At 48.7% G+C, this 23,513-nt stretch overlaps 1 protein-coding gene across 5 annotated transcripts; it reads left to right on the top strand.

Annotated features, from left to right (window-relative positions):
* Positions 1 to 2,333: 2,333 nt before the first annotated feature.
* On the top strand, positions 2,334 to 18,285 carry B3gnt6 (UDP-GlcNAc:betaGal beta-1,3-N-acetylglucosaminyltransferase 6). Of its 5 annotated transcripts, none has more exons than XM_050154566.1 (3): positions 2,334 to 3,089; positions 5,619 to 9,234; positions 15,929 to 18,285. In XM_050154566.1, exon 3 carries the CDS (start codon positions 15,929 to 15,931, stop codon positions 17,090 to 17,092), a length of 1,164 nt encoding a protein of 387 aa, XP_050010523.1. In that variant the 5' UTR covers positions 2,334 to 3,089; positions 5,619 to 9,234; the 3' UTR covers positions 17,093 to 18,285. The 5 variants fall into 5 exon arrangements, with proteins under 5 accessions (XP_050010523.1, XP_050010522.1, XP_050010521.1 ...); XM_050154565.1 differs by lacking the exon at positions 2,334 to 3,089 and having other exon boundaries at positions 5,378 to 8,440; positions 8,845 to 9,234; XM_050154567.1 differs by lacking the exons at positions 2,334 to 3,089; positions 5,619 to 9,234 and adding exons at positions 10,131 to 10,153; positions 12,903 to 13,052.
* The last annotated feature ends 5,228 nt before the right edge of the window (positions 18,286 to 23,513 follow it).

Here is a 23,513-nt window from a genome sequence, read left to right as displayed (position 1 = left end):
CCTTTGACTTCCTCTTAACTAGAGTGTTAAATACCTACTGAGCAAACAGCATTTTGTCTGTGTCTTACCAGGGTAAACACCAATACCCTGTGAAGAAGTGAAAGAGGCATTGTTAGGGTTACCACAGCGGAGTAACTCGCCAGATCACAGCCAGGGAATTCTGCAGAAATCACACCGTGCAACAGTTCTCATACAAGAGAGCTATGGGGGTGGGGGGTGATGAGAGGCCATGGAGTGGGGAAAAGAGAGAGCGAGAGACAGAACGAAAGAGCAGGCTGTGCTGGCAGGGAACTTTTTAAAGGGTGCACGTGTTGCGTTTGGCGAGTGGTGATGACATAGCTGTAGCACTGAGTCGCTGAAGGCAGGCGGGGAGAACGCCTGGTTTCTAACATTCCTCCCTTTTGTTTATTATAAAAGGTGAGGAAGTAGGAAGGGGTGATGGCGAGGCAGGAATGGGGCACCATGCTCTGTGGTCTGGGGAACATCCTTGGGGACCCAAGGAAACTGGGATGCTGGCTGCAGTCCTGAAAGAGGCTGGACCACCTAGGCCAGCCACATTGACGCAGGTTTGGGAGTTTAGAGGAAATTTATACAGGATGCACATTTGAAACTTTTAGACCCAGGGTCCTGGTAGCTGGGGGAGGGGGATCCCACCCTCAGGAATAAACAGAATAGGCAGGTGACCGTACTCCTCTGAAGTCCATTTGACCCGAGAGCTGGATTCAAGTTGATTCCCTGACACAAGAATTTTTTATCACAAAAAGAGATAAGTTTTGGATATGCTAGTATTACCGTGGATTTTGATCTGTACTGAAATCCACATTATAGAGAAGGCTGTGGATTCACACTTTTGAGTGATAATAGAAGCATGGGGATGGAAAATGATTTGGGGTTAAAATTGTGATTACCTTTTCTTCTATCCAGAAAATTGGGTGTATATAGACTAGACAGATGTTTTTAACACAGTGAGAAGCACTTTTAAGTCTATATCATCATACAAAAATCCATACTAGTCTAAAATATTTTGGAGACGTCTTGTTGCTTTCTTGGTCTAAAAGAAGATACCATGATAAACTCAGTAGTACTGAGATGTTTTATAATGCTGCTTTATGCCACGTGGTTTAAGTCACATGGCATGTACCCTTTAACCTTAGTAAAGAGGGCCGCTAACCATGTGGCTACTTCATCCTGATGTGGTCGTCAGCCAAGGTACACATGGTTGCTATTTAAAAACATCTGTTTTCTTAGTAGATCTATATCTCTATCTATCTATCATCTATCTATCTATCTATCTATCTATCTATCTATCTATCTATCTATCTATCTCTATCATCAAAAAATTAAATCCAATGAGAAAAGGGGAGATAGGTCACAAAAAAAAAAAAAAAAAAAAACACCATAGGGAGGGTTAGGCACCTAATAGACAGGGAACAGTTCCAGTATCCCAGAAGCCATGAGGGCTGAGAAATGCTATGGGACTTCTCAGACAGCTCCTAGGGGGAGGCAAGGAAACTCACAACTCCTTGCCTAGGAGGGCTCAAGGAGAGATAGAACAGATAGCTCCAGTGGGAAGGGGGCAAGGAAAGGGTCACAGACCCAGGAGAGTGTAGGCAGCTCCTAGTGGAGGTGAGGCAGTCCCAAGAAGGAGCTGAGAGGAGCCATGAAGGAACAGAGGAGGGTAAGTGTCATGGTAACAAGAATTTCAATCCGGGACATCCTCGAGCGGACTGAGAGGCTTGTGAGAGAGAACTGTCCCAAATCACAGAGGTGAGGCATCCCTCTTCATGTGGTGGGTCCCAGCATACCAGTGTAGCCTTTCATAGTAAAAGAAGACAAAGAAGGAAGCTCCATGGTAATGATGCTTAGGCGAGAAAGGAGAGAGGCAAGTGGTTAGAACAGGTCGAGAGGAAAACAGCTGGAGAGATGCATGTGTCTTAGCAAGCAGAGTTATCCATGTGGTGGGGCCCAGAAGGGCATGTCCACATGGTGGCAGCTCCAGAAGGGTGTAGAAAGGAGATGCCCACGTGTGGGTGCCCCCAAAAGGGCATTGCAGGCTCCAAGAGCCAGAGAGAGAATACTTACTGAGGAGAGGAAGTGAAAATCCAACTATAGAATTTGGAGCCAAATATGTGGTGGGGGGCGGTGGTCAGAAGCCAGCTTGAGCAAGTGATCCACACCCACCAGGGCAAAATTGGCAGTTTGGTTCAGCTAAGAGAGGCCGAGCCCCTTGGAAGGGGAGCTCATTTATGTCCCTCCAGGGTTTCGAGCACCAGATGAAATAATGAAAGGAAGGAAGGAAGGAAGGAAGGAAGGAAGGAAGGAAGGAAGGAAGGAAGGAAGGAAGGAAGGAAGGAAGGAAGGAATTGAAGGAAAAGGGCCTGACTGCTCCTAGCTATGGTGGAGGAAAAGGTTTATGGTAGATACAAGGAAGAACACAGCCAGAGTCAGACACATCTGGGAGAGTCCAGCGTGGACAGACCAGGCTGAGCAAGGTCATGTGCAGACACTGGGGGGAGGGAAAGGGAAGACAAAGGAACCAAATGCAACAGCCAGGAGGCCTCAAAGTACTGAGTAACCAAAATGTGGGGATTATATAGAGAAGAGCCTCTGGGGGGACAGGCAGCCTAGTCCCTGGGCTGGTGACTTCAGGGAGGGACTAGGGTATGCCAGCCAGGAGGACCCTGTGACAGGTAGGGGCTGAGGGATGCAGGGAGAACCTGGTGGCCAGGTCCACTGTGATATGTGTTAAATAGGCGCCTCAGCCGCTCGTCCCAGGTTTGTAACGAGACCCTTCTGTTGAAGTTCAAATCAAAGGTGCAGCTCTGGCTGGGGGTCAAGACCTTTGCTTCGAAATCTTGACACCGTTGAGGAAGATGTGGAAACTGCCGACTTCCGAAAGAAGCGCGTTATAGGATGCCCAGATGTCTACCGTAAAAGCTATGCAGACAGCAACCCCATCTCATTGAAATCTTGACACCATCGAGGAAGATGTGGAAACTGCTGGCTCCCGAAAGAAGTGCGTTATAGGATGCCCAGACATCTACTGTAAAAGCTATGCGGACCCCATCTCTGTGCTGTCTCTGTGCTGGGTGCGGAATCCTTTGGTTTCTCATTTTACTGTGACTTATCCTTTGGAATTGCCTTGGTTGCGGCATTTTACCACGCTATAGGAAAGGGACTAATACAGAACAGTTATGTGTTTGTGTGTCAGGTGGACAAGGGTTCAGTTGTACTGGTTGTTCTTGTCAACTTGACACAAACTTAGACATGTCTGGAAAGAGGAAAGCTTTTTCTGTCTTTGTTTTGTCTTATTTAAAGGCAGGGTTTCTCTGTGTAGCCCTTGCTATCCTAGAACTCACTCTGTAGACCAGGCTGGCCTCGAACTCAGAGATCTGCCTGCCTCTGCCTCCCAAGTGCTGGGATTAAAGCAGGCATCACCATCACCTGGCTGGAAGAGGAGCTCTTAATTGAGAAAGTACCTCCATCCAATGAACCTGTAGGCAACTCTGTGGAGAATTGTCTTGATTAATGATGTGGGAGGGCCCAGTAGCACCTTGGGCAGGTGACCCTGGGTTGTTTAAGAAAGCAAGTCAACGAAAGGCTCTCCTCTGTGCCTCTGCTTCAGCTTCTGCCTCCAGCCCTGACTTCCCTCACCCACAGAGTGTGATCTGAAAGCTGTAGAAGCAAACCCTTCCCTCCCCAAGTTGCTTTTGGTCACGATGCTTTACCACAGCAGTAGAAACTCTGAGACAGAGCCTCTTCCCGAGTATCAGAGTGACTGTAAATTCTGGGTTATCCTGCCTCACCCCTATGTGCGGGAATCACAGGCATGGGTCACCACTCCCAGCCAACTTCCTTGTGCTTACCATCTGGACATGATGCTGGGAATATCGTAGTGATAAGTGGGTCACACAGGTGACTGAAATTTGGACTAAAGTCATTGACTCGAGAAACAAAGACATTAATAGAGATAATGGAACCCAGAAGGGCTAAGTCCTGGATGAGGTTACTTCACTTCACTTCAGGATGAGGTGGAATAATGGTGATAAGGAACCCTTACGGGAATAGGGTCAAAGGTGGTGAATGGTACCTCGAGAAGCTGTAAGAGAGGATCCAGGGAGAAAAAGCAGAGGGCTTTTTCCTGCTGGACTGTTCCTGGTCATGATTTTGTGCCTCCTGAGACAATATTCACATTCAATTTATGATGTGGGATTCCCTTCTCTATGCTGTGAATACCACTGGTTAATAAAGGACTATCTTGGGCCTGCGCAGGGAATGGACGTAGGCAGGGAAAACTAAACCGAATGCTGGGGGAAGGAAGAGGAGTTAGAGAGAAGCCAGTAGCCCAGCCAGGAACTTTACCTGGTAAGCCACTGCCACATGGCAATACACAGATTACTGTAAAAGTTAGCCAATAAGAACCTAGAGCTAATTGGCCAAGCAGTGATTTAAATAGTGTGGTCTCTGTGTGATTATTTTGGGTCTGAGCTGCTGGGCAGCTGGGAGGCAAACTAGCATCCTCCCTACAACAAACTGGTGCACCAATATGGTTTACTAAATCCACACAAAACCTTAGAGGGCTTGGAAAGACATTCTAGACACTAAAAAGCAAAGTTTAGCCACAGTTATTTTCCAGAATGGGCTTTGCTTGCTGGTGGCATGATGTGCTCCTTTAAGAGAGGTCTTTCTGGATCAGCAGTAGCAGAAAAAAAGCCACAGTTTTGAAATGCCGCTTTCTGGACCATACTGCCAGCACAGCCTCTGGCTCTTTCAGGAGACTGCACATTTAAATGGGGTTTGTGAACAATGTGCTACAACTTGCTTAATGCCAACATAGACCTGGCTGTGTGCCTAAAAATGGGGCAATGTACATGGTTCTCAGAGGTAGCGAACAGCTCTGCCATGCTGGACTGGGTGGGGCAAGCAGGTACTGCCATATTTCCCCTAGCAATGGTGTTGCTTAAGTTCATAAGAAAGGCTTAGCATTTTAAGAAGCACTTTTGTTCAGAAAATAATTACAGACACACAATAAAGACAAATTCAGATGAAAAATACCTCTAAATGAGACACAGTGTGTTTTAAAAATGTACGTAGGCTTGGGAGAGAGAAGAAAAAGGGTATAGAGAGTTATAAAAATAAATGGGTTAAAAAAAAGTCTTTAGGTCTGGAGAGATGGCTCAGCGGTTAAGAGCATCGCCTGCTCTTCCAAAGGTCCTGAGTTCAATTCCCAGCAACCACATGGTGGCTCACAACCATCTGTAATGAGGTATAGTGTCCTCTTCTGGCCTGCAGGCATATATGCAGACAGAATATTGTATACATAATAAATAAATAAATTTATTTTAAAAAAAAGTCTTTAAAGAGATATAGTCATATATTAAAGGAGTAAAGATAATAAAATAAATATTAAAAAGTAATAGCATGAAAACAAATAAGCCACGTAAAGATGGACTATACACAGAGTGTCTAGATTATGTATATTATTGTGTTTTATTTGAATTTTTTGACTGTGAAGGAGCTAAGTAACCAACCTATATACTTTAGAGATATCTTGTCTTTAAAATTGGGGTTTAAGGATATGCAACTTTGGAAAAGATGTTCTTCTTTTGTTTCCACAGAGGATGGAATCCTTCCAGACTAATGTGATTTGATGGACCAAGATCCCCTAAAATGTTGCCTTGAACACCCCTCAAAAAATTACTTCACCCAATAAACAGCAGGAAGTAGTTTGGAGAGAACTATGCCCAGATTCTCAAATATTGTTTGTAAATGTTTGTTTACATCTGACAGGGGATATGCTATAGAGATTTGAATTGGTATGAATCTTGGTTTATTGATACAATTTTAAGGTCAGTTTTGTTATACTATGTATATGCATTTCTGATCTTGATTAAGGTATTGTGCTTGTCAAGTTTATTTTAAAATGTAATGCATAATTAAGAAATATAGGTTAATAGATAATCATGTATAATAGTCAAGCTTATAGCTATGTATCTAGATGTACAGAGATATATTTCAGATGGATAGGCATTCTTCAAACTTTTCAAAGACTACAGAGTATGGCATTTAAAATGTTTAAGGACTTAGGACTTTTCATGACAATGAGACACATCTGCTCCTGGCAGCACCAATTACTTCAAGAGGATGATGAGCATCCAAGAGGCTCCTTATAGAGTTGGTTAGCCATTTGGGCAAGAAACTGCTCTTGCCTGAACTTCTTGATGAACTGGACATGTAGGACCCACAGAGAAATGACTGCTGAACCTGCCTAAGGGTGAGATGATCCTTCAGGGTTCCTGCTTCATGAAAGAGTCTGCTAAACATTCTGCAGGACAAAGAAGAAAGTGACTGACAAGCTGCCAATATAGGTGGAACTGTCTTTGAAATTTCCTGCTTCATGGAAAAGTCTGCCAGATACTATGGGCCAGTAGACTGAAGATAGGTGCTCCAATGGTACAGAAGAACTTTGGGTGATTGTCCAGGCAGAGAGATGTCTCTGTTATTTATAGAGTTTTGGAAATTGCTTACAATGTACTTCCTGTTTACTTAGGAAATATTATAACCTTTTGGAGTCTTTGATGGAGTTGAAGAGTAGATAGTTCTAGTTCTAGTTTTCCTTAGTTATGATAGAAGATGAAGTAGATATAAGTATTGTAACTGTAATTTTTTCTTGATAACTGTTTTGTTATATGTAATTTTACTGTGGTAAAGTTAAAACTTTCCTTTTTATTTAAACAGAAAAGGGGAAGTGATGTGGGAGTTTCCTCTGTATGCTGTGAATACCATTGGTTAATAAAGAAATTGTCTTGGGCCTGCACAGGAAACAGAGCTAGGCAGGGAAAATTAAACTGAATGCTGGGAGAAAGGAGGAGGAGTTAGAGAGAAGCCATATAGCCCCACCAGAGACAATACTGGGAACTTTACCTGGTAAGCCACTGCCATGTGGTGATACACAGATTACTAGAAATGGGTTAAATTAAAATGTTAGAGTTAGTCAATAAGAAGCTAGAGCTAATGGGCCAAACAGTGATTTAATATGGTTTCTGTGTGATTATTCCGGGTCTGAGCTGCTGGGTGGCCGGGAGACAAACTAGCAGCCTCCCTACAACAGTTTATTAGATACGTTTATTCTTGTTGGATATAGAAGCATAGCTACAGAATCTGACCCGAAATGTGAAAAGATATGCTGAGGGCCATCCTCTCTGTCCTCTGAATCTGCATATGGCCTTCTGCCTTGCTTTGGTGCTTTCCCAGATGTGATGTATAGGACGTGACAGGCAACTGCATCTAAAGTGGTCTGTCCTGAGAAAGTTCTGGGGAAGGGTTGCTCTGTTGGTTAATATTTAGCATGTGCTTGCTGGCATTTATTTACATGTTTTTCTGATCACGTATTTATGAATTCAAACAACCTTCCTTGGATCATTGCTTTCTTTGTTACCTTCCTGTATAAAAACAAAACAGAACAACGCTCAAGCAAGCCTGTCTACAGCATTAGTCAGACTGTAGTCGGCCTGTTCTTTCAGGTCCTCAATTTTAAGAGACACCAGCCACTTAGAGGAAAGCCTGGAGAGGCCCAGTGTCTGTCAGCAGAGCACATGGTTGGAGCCATAGGCGTGAATCCTTTTGAGTTATCCTCTTTAGATACATCATTTCCCTGCCGTACACGTGAAAACCTGGGCTAGGATCCTGGACCTCCACCAAAAAGCTGTGTAACTGTGGCCAAGTTACTTAACTAATATTTAGATTCTGTATTTGTGAAATGTAGAATTGGCACTTTGTAGCCTAAATCCAACCGGTGGCTTCCGTGTGAACTTGTCATACCTGGCCCAAGACTGTTGAGGACCTCATAACTTCTGGGCAGACAGAGTCAACTCCTGTCCCTGATCCCTCTCACTGATCCGCATTGCCTAGAACAAACATCAGGGCCTGGCCTGTGCCCACACCTGTCTTTCATGCTAAAGGTGTGGCAGAACAGTCAGCGGACCAAGACTTTTTACACCACCTGCTATAAGGGAGAAGATAAAGAAAGAACTGGGTTAGGCTTGCTTTAATTCCCCCTCTGAATTGAGCATATGTTTTCAAAGCCATTTCCCCCACATCCTTGCCCATATCAGTTTTGGTCACTCCAGAGACTTCCTACAGAGGCCATAAATGTTTGTCTTCAAGTCCTCATTTTATTCTAATAACCTTACCCCCAGGAATCCTTCTCTCCACCTCTACTTACTCTCAAATTTTACAGAAGACATTTCTGTGAAGGAGAGTTTTTAGGGAAGGCTTAAAGAAAACAGGTTTAAATCCAGTCAGCCCAACCTCAAAAATGGTGGGCCCCAGGCCTGAAGAGAAGTGTGGTAGAATCCCTTTCTGGGACTGCTCCTGCCCAGATCTGACCGGCATTCCTTCCAGACGCTCCTTCAGAACCCGCCCTTCCGTGAAGTTTCTGGTGAGTCTGTAGGCTGCCCTGCTCTTCCAGACACAGCCCGTTAGAAACCTTTGCTCTCTCTCACCCTTGACTACCTCCCTCCACTCCCCCAGCTCCCGCCCCTCACTCGTCTCATGCAGACCCTCAGGTAAGTCCCCAAGCCACGAAGATGCTCACCCCTCTACCCTGAGAGCCCCTACCTACTTAGGCCTCAGCCCTAGGCACTACCCCTCCTCCGGGATTATCTTCCCTCTGTTAACCTTGCTTCCAGAGTAAGCTGATATAGTAGACTCTGATATATAGAGCATGAATAACAACTTGTGAAAAATTTCCAATAATCGGGAGAAAGATGATATTCAAGACCCTTCTCCCCAGCCCTCTCAACTACCTTTGTGTCTTCAGGCCTAACGCTCCTCTCTCCACAGTATATCTTGAGTGCCTCACAGGCGTGATCCCCTTCCCAGTGCCTCCTCCCCTTCTACACCCCTCATTGTCTGCTGTGGGAACCCCTGAACATCTTCAGCCCTCAATGGGACTGGTTAAATATCACATCAGTTTCCGGAACTCTTGACCCCCGTTCATCTGGGGCTCTCTTATGACTCTGATCAATAAGCTACTTGGATCGACTTTATGCAAGTTCCAGAGCCCTGAGGCCACCGTGTCGTGAAATTCAGCAGTCCCAGCTGAGCCAGTCCTTGGCTTACCACTCACTGAATACAGATGGCCGCAGGAAGAGACTGGTGGGCCGTGCAAGAAACTTGAGTCAAACCAACCGCAGAGCATTGAGGCATACTTGCTGTGGCTGTCTGCATCAGGTAGGTTCTTCACGGAGTCTGCTTAAGCATTCCACCTGCCAGAAAGCAGCTCGAATGTGATGCCTGCTGGGCTCACTCCAGTGCCCTCCCGGAGCTATCTCTGCCTTTCTGCTCACGTCTCATAATTTCCTTTTCCTTTTCTAGATAGCTTCTGTCTCATAAGACATGATGAGTTCCTTAAGGGCTGTCTACACACTTTCAGCTCTGTCCTGATCGCTCTCAGAAGTTATGAGATGGACTCTTGACCACCTGGCAAGTTCAGAGTACTTGGGGGCTGGGTGAAACTTCTCAAAGATTAAGTTAAAACCCCAGGGGGAAAAGGAGAAGGTGGTAACTCAGTGGTTTACCACAATTTTGGTATGCAGAGGCCCTAGGTTCCAATGCTCATACTCTCAAAATCAGTATACTCTAATGTCCTTTGTGTGTTTAAAAGCATATATATGAACAGTTTAATGTGTGTGTATGCATGTGTACATTGGCAAGCACTTTACCTATCTGCCAAGCCCCAAGAAACTTCTCCAATAAAGACTTTAAAGAATATTCTGTTAACAGCAGGTCCCATACCTGGAGTGGTTCTAATCTAGCAGGAAACCTGGATTGCGATGGTTGTTCAGCCTCTCTGTAATCCCTCAAAGAATATACAGAAAAGGTTGGGTAGAGGACTCAAAGAAGAGTCTCCCAAAAGGAGGCAAGCTTGATCTGAAAGAGTAAGCAGATAGCTGCAGGACCTAAAGAACCTTGTGGCTACCTTCACCCTACCCCTGAGTAGGAGGAGTGAGGGCCTGGATTGGTTGAGTGCAAGAAGACTAAACTAAACCATTGTCATGGGGTGGGGATGAGGGGTGGAACCCGGTATGCAGCAAAGGTTGTCTCAGTCTGGGGTGGCACAGGACTGATTCTCCTCGCTCAAACACACAAGGTAAGATGGGGTGGGGTGGGATCCTCTCACTGAGAAGGAGTGTATTTATTTATTTATTATTTGCATTTGTGTGAGAGAGACAGAGAGAGGGATGGGGAGAAAAAGAGAGAGGGAGGGAGGGAGGGAGGGAGAGAAAGAAAGGGAGAGAGGGGAAGAGGAGGGGGGAGAGGGAGGGAGGAGGAGAGGGAGGGAGGAAGAAAGGGAGGGAGGGAGGGAGGGGGAGAAAGGGAGAGAGGGGAAGAGAAGGGGAGAGAGAGCGAGGGGGGAGAGGGCGAGATAGAACATTCACATGGAATCAGAGGACAACTTGAAGAGTTTGTTCTCTCCTACCATGTATGGATCAAACTTTGGTTGTCAAGCTTGGCAGCAGGGCCATCTCCTGATCCATCTTGTCCAACCCTGGAGTCATTATTTTGGGGAATTAACTGCACCCTCCTCTCTTCCTTCTTAGATAAGAAACGGTACAGCCCATGCAGTCCCAAGGGGTTAGGTCTTCATGGGTGCTGGGGAGGGCCAGAGATAGCAGAAGTCCCTTTGCTTGTCATGTCTTCTGTTCAGATAACCCCTCCCAGAGTGCCTCTGGGGGACTGGATGGTGACCCTGACATCTGGGCAGGAAATAGCCTAACTCGTTCTTGGGAAAGAAAAGGATTCCTAGCAGAGAGGACCTTATTACAAGTGTAGAACAGAAAGCAGTGAGCTGTGGCCAGAGGACCACAAAATGCCAGGGTGGCTAGCCTGGCTCCATGAGGGTGCCCCTAGTGACGCTAAGGTTACCGTGGCATCAACCCACAGCATGGACTACCGAGACAACCTGCCCAATCCCACAGATACGGCTCAAGAGAGAGACTGTCCTTTCAGGCAAGCTCAGTAGCCACAGCACTAAGGAGACAGATCTGTTGACCTGGGCTTACCAGAAAGGGACCTCGAGGAGCTGGTACTGGAGCTGAGTCCAAGCTGAGGCAGGGAGCAGGGTGGGTGGGGACCAGTGGGGCTTTAGGTGGAAAGGCTCCCAGCACTTGGTGGAGCAGCTTGAGAAAGGGAGGTCCAGCAAAAAGGACCTAAAGAGAGGATACTTGGTGTCAAGTCAGAGCCAAGTCAGAGATTGTATATCCCAGCACAAAGAGAGCCAGCTCTGCCCTCAGAAAGGGCCTGCCCTTCCAGGCACACCGTTGTCCCTCTTTACCGTGAATGCTGGCTACACTCCAAGTTCTTTGGACTTAACAGAGGAAATTACACTCTTTTTTGTAACCAGATTCACTGATGCATTAAGACTGAGAATTTTTTTCTTTCTAGAAATGACTCAACACAGAGGTGAAAATATGAAGAAAAAAAAAACCCACCCAAGAACCAGTCTTGCTATGTATAGCCCAGACTGTCTCAGTCTTCTGAATGCTGGGTTATAGGCATGAAATGTTTTTAAATTATGTTTTAAGGAGAGAATGGTAGCAAATGCCTATAACCCCAGTACCAGGGAGATGAAGACAGGGAGATCAGAAGTTCAAAGCTAGCCTAAGCCATGTAAAACCTTCTCTCAAAAATGCCAGCCTGAGCCTGCCAGTGCATGCCTTAAATTCCCAGTCTTTGTGAGTTTAAGGCCAGCTTCATCTACATAGGGAGTTTCAGGCCAGCAAGTCTCAAAAAATAAAAGTAAACGTAAAATATAACAGTTGTAACTTGGGGGGGGGTTCAAGACAAGGCTTCTCTGTGTAATAGCCCTAGTTGTCCTGAAACTCGCTCTGTAGACCAAGCTGGCCTCCAACTCACAGAGATCCTCCTGCCTCTGCCTCCCGAGTGTTGGGATTAAAGGCGTGCACCACCACCACCCATTAGTTTAGCATTTGTAAGGCATTTTAGCATGTATATGATTATTTTATTTCACTGAGATATGATTAATTTTTCAGGGAGGAAACTCAAACCTTGAAGGTTAACTAACCCAGAGAAAGGGCTGAGACTCACGCCCAGTTATTTAGACTCCAAAGCCTGTGTTCATTCATATCTCATTCCTTTGTTCGTGGAAAAAGTCCTTACAGGCAGTTGGTAGGGCACAGGTGTAGTTCAGTTGGCAGAGCACTTGCCCAGCCTGTATGAAGCTGTGGGCTCCATTCCCAGTACCACATTCTCTGGGCATTGTGGCACACGCCTGTAATTCCAGCCTTTGAAGGTGAGATAAGAGGCGAGAGGGACCAGAAGTTCAAGATTATCCTTGGACACATGTGGGTTTGAAGGCGGGACTGGAGCATATAAGACCTTGTCGAAGAAAAGGAGGGCGGGGAGGAAGAAGGGTGGGGAGAGAAAGGAAGAAAGAGAAAAATCACTGGCTCAAATTCTCCAGACATAGAGTATGCACGGACAGTCACATGGGCACAGCTTGTCGCCAGCCCTCCTCGGGTGTGCCTGCACCGAGGCAGGACAGTGAGCAAAACAGCGGAAATCTACAGCTGGCCTTCCTAACCATGCCCAGCAGTGCCGTTTGTGTGTGCACTGTCCTGCGCTTGCACCTAGCTGACAGCTCCCCCTCTGCCCTGAGCACCTCCTCTGTGTTCTCTCCGAGCTAGACACTGGATGGTCTGTAATACCTAAACACTGGAGCTCGGCTGTTCCAGTGACACTGGTCGCGAGTCTTTCTCCCAAATCACCACACGGAGACTTATTATCAATTATGATGCTCAGCTGATAGCTTGGGCGTGTCTCTAACTAGTTCTTACAGCTCTCCATCTGGCTAGCGGCTCTGCCCTTCTTCTTCCTAGAATCCTCTGGGCCCGAAAAATCCTGCCTAGCTAGCTATCGGCCATTCAGGTTTTTATGAAGCCAATCCGAGCGACACATCTTCACAGTGTACAAAAAGATTGTTCCACAACAAACACCTCACATCGCGAGCTACTGCCTGAGAACACGAGGTGAGCGTGTGTTCTAAAGCAGCCTTTCGCACTTGGCAATCATACCAGCTAACATTTACCGAACACTTACCATTTGCAAATATAAGTACTGAACCAAGTTATTGCTTTCCCTTTGGCTTTCAAAAGCCATTTATTCCCATCATTATTGTGTAAGGTTATTTGTGATGTACATGCATGGGTGTTGAGGTCAGTGGGCAGTCTCTGGGAGTCATTTCTCTCTTTCCATCCTGCGGATTCCAGGGAGCCTCTCTCTATAGGCTAGGCTGCCTCTGAGCTCGTGATCACCCTGTTAGCTCTTCGAGTCTGGTCTGATAGGTGTGAACTCCCTTCCCTGGCTTCTGTACTGAATTCTTTATACACATAGCTCCTTCCTTGTCACTGAGAGAGCCAGGTCCGTAACTCGGTGGCATTGCACTTGCTCACAAGGCCTTCACGTTGACTCCCTAACACTGAACACCCCAAAAAAGAAAAGAAAAAACAAAACTCTTCAGAGGAGCAGGTGTGGTAGCATATACCCATAATTTCAAAACTTAGAAGGCTGAGGCAAGAAGATCCAGAGTTTGAAACTAGCATAGACTACGGAGTGAGACCATGTCTCAAACAAAAATTAACAAACGAACGTTTGAGGGCTAGGTGTGAGACAAACCCATGTCTGCTTGCTTAACCATGCAACCAGGAAGTAGCAGAAACAGGATTTGAACCTTGGTAAGCAGCATTCACCACAGCACGCCATCCCCTCAGCCTACAATCGTGAGGAACAAAGATTCCATCCCTGCCCCAGACGTGCTGATGGGCTAGCAGGAGGGAGGTATAGGGGCATGACCGACAGTGTGCCTGCTCTCCTTTGGCCTCCACTGAGGCCTTCTCAACGGTTCTACAGCTTCAAATGTTCCACACGATGATGGATGGCTAAGGTAGGCGAGATTTGTGCAGTTAGCAATTGGCACAGGACAAAATTTCAGGGCAGAAAGAGGCATAGCAGATGGCCAGGCCAGGTGGCTGGTGAGAGCGAGTGAGCTGGATGATGTGTGTACGCTCGCTGTTTAAAGTTTACTCCGGATACCTCAAACAGGGAAGGGCAGCGGGCCATTCCTGTAAAAAGTGAAAGAAGATGTCTTAGCTGGTGTTATTATTGCTTTGATTAAACACCATAACCAAAGCAACTTGGGGAGGAAAGGGTTTGTTTGATTTCCATATCCTTCATGGCTTTCTGAGGAAGGCCAAGGCAGGAACTTAAAGGGCAAGATCCTGGAGGCAGGAGCTGATGCAGAAGCCACGAAGGGTGCTGCTTATACTGGCTTGTTCCTCGTGGCTTGCTCAGCCTGCTTTCTTATAGAACTCAGGACCACCAGCCCAGGGATGGCCCCACCATCAACGGGCTGGGCCCTCCCCCATTGATCACTAAGAAAATGCCTTGCAGCTGATCCTATGGAGGCCTTTTCTCAGTTGAGGCTCCCTCTTCTCAGATGACTCTAGCTTGTGTCAAGTTGACATAAAACTAGCCAGGACAGAAGAGAATCAGAAACTAAAGGTCGTCATCCTTGACTGCATATGGAGTTTGAAGCTACCATGGTCTATATAAGATCCTTGTATACAAAAGAAATACACACACACACACACACACACACACACACACACAATGACAGTGTTGTGTGCCGGTGCCAGCATGCACAGTTAAGCAGGGGAAAGGTTAAAGATGTGGAGTTTTTCTTGCAGTGCTGGAGGACATATACATGAGCAGGCTCCATGCAAGAAAGGGCCTGATCTTGATAACAAATAACAACAGGCAGACACAGAAGCATGAAGGACGCCAAAGTCCTAATCGGATAGCATTCAGTGGCCACAGGATCCTTAATTCTCACCATGCTCGTGGAGAATGTAATATAATCCGACGTTACAGAGTTCTCTCTAGGGCCAGAGATCTGACTGGCTTGCTTGAGGTGCACTTCCTAGCAGTCATCAACAAACATCCGTGCCCTGGCCTCGTGCCCCCTTGATCAGTTGCCCTGAGCTTACTTAACAGAAGCTAAATGTAAGCCCAAGCAAGCGGTATTTACTCCACTGTATTGATCTAGCCAGCGTGGGATCCAGCTGGGCAGAGATGGAGAGAAAGGGATCAACCCGAGAGAAACGCAGAATCAGAGGAGTGCGGGGAGGAGACACACCCTGAGGAGGCAGTGGAGAGATGTGGAGCCTCTGGTTGAGCAAATGGGTGGATGGGGGTACCACTGGCAGAGAAAGGGCTGGATGGCGACTCAGAGCAAGACGGAGGCTGACTTTGAACACGTCTGCCATCCTGGGTGGCATCCCGGAGTGTGCACCGACCATGACAAACAGAGTTCACTCTTGACTACAGGAGACCCACAGTGCAGGGATTTGGGCCTCGCCCCACCTGTGTGCCTTGTCTGGTCTCAGTTCAGTGATTCTCCTGCCTCGGCCTCTCTGAATGCCAGGATTACGGGTGTGAGCCACCATGCCCAGTTTATGTAGAGTTGGCTACCCAAACCAGGACCTCCTTCATGTTAGACAACGTTCGTTGTACCAACTGCACGGGGCCCTTTTGGTGTTTGTTTGTTTGTTTTGATTGGTTAGTTGGTTGTTTTGATTTTTGAAACAAGGTCTCACAGAGCCCAGTTTGGCCTTGAATTTATTCTGTAGCTGAGGATGACCTCATCTCTGGATCCTCCTGCTCCTCCTCCTCTATGCTGGGAGACTAAAGGCACGCACCATGACGGCCCCGGCTTCATTTAACCTCTTAGCAGAGTTGAGAAAGGGCTGAGCCGGATTCTGGGAGAGATCCGATGTGGATAGAGAGGCATCCCACTGGTATCAAAAATTCCTGGCTCATCTGTGACTTGCCCCTCCCCCTTCCCTAGATGGCTTTGCCCGGCCGCAGGTCCAAGAACCCCAAGACACTGGCTTTCCTTCTAGTGGGTATGACTTTCGTGGTGCTGCACCAGTGGTTTCTCCAGGAGCCCACGCAGAAGTACACTGAAGTCCCCACCGCTGCTCCCTGGTCTTCCGCGGCTGCGGCGCAGCTGTCGCCACACCTCCAGGCGCCCCCTTGCGTGGCCAACGCCTCTGTGAACCTCACGGACGGCTTCCAGGAGCTGCCTGCCCGGATCCAAGACTTCCTACGCTACCGCCACTGCCGCCGCTTCCCGCAGCTGTGGGACGCGCCCCACAAGTGCGCGGGCCATCGCGGCGTCTTCCTGCTGCTGGCCGTGAAGTCTTCGCCCGCGCATTACGAGCGGCGGGAACTGATCCGGCGCACGTGGGGCCAGGAGCGCAGCTACGGCGGGCGGCAGGTGCGTCGCCTCTTCCTGCTGGGGACCTCCCCTCCCGACGAGGCGGCGCGCGAGCCTCAGCTGGCCAGCCTGCTGGACCTGGAGGCGCGCGAGCATGGCGACGTGCTGCAGTGGGACTTCGCGGACACCTTCCTCAACCTCTCGCTCAAGCACGTGCACCTGCTGGAGTGGACAGCCGAGCGCTGCCCGGGTGCGAGCTTCCTGCTCAGCTGCGACGACGACGTCTTCGTGCACACGGCCAACGTGGTGCATTTCCTGGAGGTGCAGTCGCCTGAGAGCCACCTCTTTACCGGGCAGCTCATGGACGGTTCTGTGCCCATCCGCGAAAGCTGGAGCAAGTACTTCGTGCCCCCGCAGCTCTTCCCGGGTAAGGCCTACCCAGTGTACTGCAGCGGCGGTGGCTTCCTCCTGTCCAGCCGCACAGCCCGCGACCTGCTCAGCGCGGCGCGCCAGGTCCCGCTTTTTCCCATCGACGACGCTTACATGGGCATGTGTCTGAAGCAGGCCGGCCTGGCGCCCAGCCCCCATGAGGGCATCCGGCCCTTCGGCGTGCGGATGCCGGGCGCGGAGCGCTCGTCCTTCGACCCCTGCGTGTACCGCGAGCTGTTGCTGGTGCACCGCTTTGCGCCCTATGAGATGTTGCTCATGTGGAAGGCGCTGCACAACCCGCAGTTGCACTGCAGCCGCAGGCAACAGGCAGGGCCTCCCGAGAACAGAAAGCTGGGGAGCTGAGAGTGCGTCTTCCGATCTGAACCCCGATGCACACTGATATCACCCTGAGGGTAGATCTGGAAATCACTATATCCTAGCGTGTGTTCCTGGCCTCCACGTCAGGGGTTCTGACCCTATCGGTCTTCAGACGCGTAGGTGTGTTTTTCTTATTTTTAAACTGGGCTGGGAATACCTGTTTATCCTCACATACCAGCCTTCCCGGGGAACCTGTATCCATTCATTGTGGGCAGCAAGAGAGGCATGACTGCCAAGATCAATGTTAGCTGAGGGGAGCTCCCAGAAGGCAGTTTACACTCAGAACGAAGCCGTGTCTGACAGCCTTGCTTCCGCGACGCTCCAGGAATCTTGGAGGTCAAAGCGAAGCTCCTGGAGGGCAGCTCCTGGAGGAGTCAGCGTCGCAGCCACCTTTCTGCAGCCCTGACTGTGAACTCCTAGTAACGTCTGATTTGCTTCTCCAACGCTTTTGGAAATGCTATCTGTCCCAATGGCGTGGAGCGTTATCTGTGAGAACCCTGTCTTGGTTTTCTGTTGCTGCTCTAACAAATTCTCACCAAGGCTCGAAGCCTAGGAACAAGCCCACTTATCCTGTAGTTCTCCAACAACACAGGCCCTTCTCATTAGACTAAAGCCAAGGTGTTGGTAAAACCGCCTTCCTTCCTGGGTATCCACACACCCCATTTTATTCCCTCGCTTCTAGAAGAGGCCCTCCTTCATCTTCAAAACCAACCATGTTACATTTCTCTACAGCCAAACTTCTCTCTGACTAGTTTTTCTCTGCTCTCCTTCCCTGGAGCTAAAACCCGGGTTCACTGGGCTAACCCAGGCTTAGCTTGTGTCTGTTTGCTTAAGACAAACTCCCATGTAGCCCAGGCTGCCCCGAAACTTGCCATGAGGTAGGTCAAGCATGAGCTTGAATTCCAGAACCTCTGCCACCATTCTCCCAAAGGGTGGATTACAGGTTTGTCTCCACACCCAGGAAATATCTTCATGTTTTAAAGCCAGCTCACCAGCAATTCCATAGTTCATCTTGTTCACATGTAACCTATTTTAGTCACAGATTCCAGGGATTAGGGTGTGGACATCCTTAGAAGACCAGAGGCTCTGTCTACCACGATGCTATTTAATAATAAACGAAGGAAATGAACACATGACGTGCTTTCTTCTCAACAAACGGTCCCGATGCCCACTCTCACGGTGGACAACGGGGCATCGCCAACCCAAAAGTTCCTGCGTTGGAGCCTTGTTCTCAGTTCCTGGGAAGAAAGTTGTCTCCATTCTTTGGGTAAGGATATTAAGATTCTGGCATTACAGGACTAGAGAAATAGCTCAGCTGTTAAGAGCACTGAGTTCGCTGGGTGGTGGTGGCTCACACCTTTAATTCCAGCACTTGGGAGGCAGAGGCAGAGGCAGGTGGATCGCTGTGAGTTCGAGGCCAGACTGGTCTACAAGAGCTAGTTCCAGGACAGGCAAAAAAAAAAAAAAAAACAAAACCCTACAGAGAAAACTATCTGTCTTCAAAACCACTGAGAGTTCGATTCCCAGCATCCACGTGGCAGCTAACAACTATCTGTAACTCCAAGATCTGATACTCTCACACAGACATACATGCAGGCAAAACACCAATGCATGTAAAATAAATTATTAAAACAAATGCACATAAAATAACTTAAAATTTAAAAAAAAAGTTTGTTTTTTTTTTTTAAAGATTCTGGCATTTCTTAGCATAGAAAGGTGGGGAAGCCGCAGATTTAGATCCACTGTGTGACCCTGGGGCCTGACTACACATCGCTGAGGTTTGCTTGCTCTGCTATCCAAGAACAGGAAAGGCCTGTGCTCGCCCGGGGGCACCACCCAAGTCACCTGGAGGATCAGGCGAGCCCCGTGCGTCCTCCAGGTCAGTGTGCCGCCAGGGGGCGCGCCTGCCACACGGTGCATCTCTGCTTCCAGTTCCGGAGAGGCAGAGGTGAGGACCGAAGCCCAGGTAAGGAGGAGACTTCTTCAAGATCACAAGGGTCTACAGGGCACTAGGGACTAAGTACCCGCTTCCTGCCTATTCCTGGGCTCTAACCAACCACCCAGCTCCCACACTTGCTGTCTGCCAGACACCCCCTGAGCTGAGAGCTGCTGCCGAGGGCAGAGTCCAGCCGGGAGCATCAGAGAGGAAGCAGACAGCAATTTGGTTATCTGTTGTCTTTATAGGGTCTGAACGGCTACTGGCCTGGCCCTGCCTTTGTGTTATAGTGCTGGGAGAACTGCCAACCTCTCAGCATTAAATCAACATCCTAACAATGTCTTCTGAGAGAAAAGTCCTCTCCACCCGGGGACGGTCACTTCAGACTAATCCTGGTTGGCGCCGGAAGCTCCTCCCCACCCCCACCCCCAGCCTGCACCTGCCTGAGAACCTCCATCAGTGTTCCCTCAGCACGAGGGCAGATTAACCCCACCGCTGAGAAGAACACAGACACACTTTTAAAATGCCACCCTCGTTCTTTATTCTCCTCCTCAGCAGTTCGACACAGGGTAAAGACTGAGTTGAGATTCATGCATGGCCTGTGTGGGCCTCGGCTGCTGGGGCTGAGCAGACTGAGCAGTAGACGGAAGGACAGGGGACAGTAGTGGGAGAGGTGACCAGGGAGCCCCACCTGAGGGAAGAAGAACATGACAGAATTGGAAGGGACCAATGAATGGGGTGGAGGGGTCCTTGGGTTTCAAGTAGGTGAGGTTGAATCCTGGGGGGGGGCGGGGGGGCTACAGTGAGCAAGTACTTGACAGGCCAGAGACAAAGGCTGGCTGGCTAGGCTTTGGGGGTTATGACTAAGGATGTGGGATCCAGCAGGCAGGGCCTATGAGTTAGAGCTTAGAGAATGTCGAATGCCTGTGTTGGAGAGTGAGGGGTCCCGGGACACTCTAGAAGCTTCCATGGGACTCAGATCCCCTCGACACCCCACGCAGCCACTTACCTCCTCCTTCCTGAGCCACTCACACAGAGCAGAGTCAGAGCCCAGGCTGGAGAGAGAACTGTGGACACTTCTACCCGCCAAAGACAGGGGCACGGATGGGTGTCCCCACCCTAGTGTAGCTGTCCAGTGCTTTGAAAAGCCGTATGGCAGCCCTTCAGAAGTTAGCGTCGTTGCCAGGGTGTGGTGGTACTGACCTGGTACACACCTGCTGTGCCCACACACCTGCTGTGCCCACTTGCGAAGATGAGGCAGGAGACAGAATTCAAGGTCGTCAGACTGTGCCACGCCTACCCTTAAAACAACAAATAAAATCCTAGCAGGTGTGGCAAGGCGAGCCTGAAATCCTAGGGATCAGAAGTTCAAGGTCACCCTCAGCTACTCGAAAATTTAAAGCTAGACTAATGAAACCCTGATTCAGCCTTCAAGAGCACTGTCTGCTCTTCCACTTGGGTTCCCTTATCAGCACCCACTTGGTGACTCAGAGTCATCTGTAACTCCAGTTCCAGGGGCTTCAATGCCCTCTCCCGGCCTCCAAAGGCACAAGGCATGCCTGTGTTGCAGACATACACACGGGCAAAACACCCATGCACATAAGATAATAATAAAAACAGATGAATAAAAATGAAAGTCAAACACGTGACCGTGGGGCTGCAGTCCATGTGAGAGATGTGCAGTCCGTGTGAGAGCGTGTGCAGTCCATGTGAGATCATGTGCAGTCCATGTGAGAGCGTGTGCAGTCCATGTGAGATCGTGTGCAATCCATGTGAGAGCATGTGCAGTCCGTGTGAGAGCATGTGTAGTCCATGTGAGAGCGTGTGCAGTCCGTGTGAGAGTGTGTGTGCAGTCCGTGTGAGAGCATGTGCAGTCCATGTGAGAGCGTGTGCAGTCCATGTGAGATCGTGTGCAATCCATGTGAGAGCATGTGCAGTCCGTGTGAGAGCATGTGTAGTCCATGTGAGAGCGTGTGCAGTCCGTGTGAGAGTGTGTGTGCAGTCCGTGTGAGAGCGTGTGCAGTCCATGTGAGAGCGTGTGCAGTCCATGTGAGATCGTGTGCAATCCATGTGAGAGCATGTGCAGTCTGTGTGAGAGCATGTGTAGTCCATGTGAGAGCATGTGCAGTCCGTGTGAGCGCGTGTGCAGTTCATGTGAGATCGTGTGCAGTCCATGTGAGAGCGTGTGCAGTCCATGTGAGATCGTGTGCAATCCATGTGAGAGCGTGTGCAGTCTGTGTGAGAGCATGTGTAGTCCATGTGAGAGCATGTGCAGTCCGTGTGAGAGCATGTGCAGTTCATGTGAGATCATGTGCAGTCCATGTGAGAGCGTGTGCAGTCCATGTGAGAGCGTGTGCAGTCCATGTGAGAGCGTGTGCAGTCCATGTGAGAGCATGTGCAGTCCGTGTGAGAGCATGTGCAGTCCGTGTGAGAGCATGTGCAGTCCATGTGAGAGCGTGTGCAGTCCATGTGAGAGCATGTGCAGTCCATGTGAGAGCGTGTGCAGTCCATGTGAGAGCGTGTGCTGGCCAGGCTAGAGATCCCGAGTCCCACTTCAAACACCAAACAAACACAGACAGGCAACCCCCCAGGAGTTACTCCAGAATCACAATCCTGCCTAGACGTTCCTGTGAGAGCTGAAAACTCTCAGGGCATCATTCCTCACAGCAGCCAAAAAGGATGAGTGAGGGCCCAGATGCCCACTGACGGATGAAAGGATAAATAAAATCTGCATATTTGTACAATGAACTATTATCCAGCCATAAACAGGAAGAAAGCCCTGATTCACGCTGCAACAGGACAACAGTATGCTTGGTGAAAGACTGCAGAAACAAAAGGCCACACGCATGATTCCATTATAGGAAACATGGATCAAGCCCAAAGAGACAGAGTGGATTAGCTGTTGCCCAGGGCAACTCCAGGAGGGATGGGGCATGGCTGAGGGTGAGCACTAAGGTTCTCTTGGGCTGATGAACATGTCCTGAGGTTCACTAACAGTGAAGGCTGTCAATTTAAGGATATTAAACCACTTAGTTTTATACTTTAAAGAATTATTGCTGGGTGTTGGTGGCGCACACCTTTAATCCCAGAGCTTGGGAGACAGAGGCAGGTGGATCCCTGAGTTTAAGGCCAGCCTGGTCAACAAAAACAAGTTCTAGGACGGCCTGGGCTACACAGAAAAACCTTGTCTCAAAAAAAAAACAAAAACAACAACAAAAAAAAAAACAAAAAAAAAAAACAGCAAAACAGAATAACTATTTAGTGTTGGGCCGTGTGCACGCGAAGCTCCCCCACCCATCTCTAAAGGGTGATTTTGATGATAGCAAAATTATATCTCAATAATTAAATAATTTCAAGATTTAGTTAGAGAAATGTCACTTCTTCCTCTTCCCTGCTCCCCCACTCAGTTCCTCGGGTCTCCCCACACTTCTCCACCTGCCGGAAGGGAATCAATCAATCTTTGTTTGCAGCTGTCTGTCCTGACTTCCTCAGCACAGCCACGTTGTTCTTAGGCATAAAAGGCAGGGCTTTTTATTTATTGGCTTTTTTGAGCCAGAGTTTCACAGCATAGCTCAGGCTGGCTGGCCTTAAACTTGATGTGATTCTCCTGCCTCAGCTGGGATGATAGGGAAAGTACCACCGTATCACCGTGATGTTTGCAATGAGAACAGACCTCATACATTCACGGATTTGAATATCTGGTCCTCGGCTGCCGGAGCTGTCTGGAAGGATTGGGGGGCGTGGCTTTGTTGCAGGAGGCGGGTCACTGGGGGGGGGGTGAGGTTTCCAAAGTCTTCTCAGTACCTGTGCTCTCTCTCTCTCTCTCTCTCTCTCTCTCTCTCTCTCTCTCTCCCTCCCTCCCTCCCTCCCTCCCTCCCTCCCTCCCTCCCTCCCTCCCTCTTGTGCATAAGCACGTAAATTCTCAGCTACTGCTCCCTCCCACGCTCCCCGCCATGATGGTCAGGGGCCCTAACCCTCTGAAACTGTAAGCCTCCAATAAACTCTAAGTTGCCTTGGTCATAGAGTCTCTTCACGGCGGTAGAACCGTAACTAAGACACCCATCTTAGACATCTTATTTTTAGCCTTTTTTTCCTAGGACTAGAAGCCAAGGCCTGAGCATGCCAAGCAAGTTCTGTACCACTGAGCCCTATCTCTGGTCTCAGCTAGCTTCCACTATCCAGATGATATTCATACACAATATAAACAGTATTTCGGAAAAGGAAAGAATTAAGGGCAACCCAAAGGCCATTTTGTCTTCTGCACTGGCTTTTGCACGGCATCTGACTCCATGGAGTGCAAGCTGAGTTTTTCCTCTTCTGTGGAGTGCCATTAGCAGCGATTCCCAAATAGAAGCCGATTGTTTCTGAAACAGAGTCTCCCTGTGTGCTCCAGTGTGGCTGACTGGGAACTCCGTGTGTGAATGTGCACGTGGAGGGTAGAGGTCAGAGCCGGGGTTCTCATCAACCGCT

Source organism: Alexandromys fortis, unplaced genomic scaffold (assembly GCF_014885135.2).
Source record: "Alexandromys fortis isolate MF-2015 unplaced genomic scaffold, M_Fortis_MF-2015_v1.1 scaffold_77, whole genome shotgun sequence".
Taxonomy (NCBI): domain Eukaryota; kingdom Metazoa; phylum Chordata; class Mammalia; order Rodentia; family Cricetidae; genus Alexandromys; species Alexandromys fortis.
The sequence above is the reverse complement of the archived record's forward strand: the minus strand, read 5'-3'. Positions and strand labels throughout refer to the sequence as shown.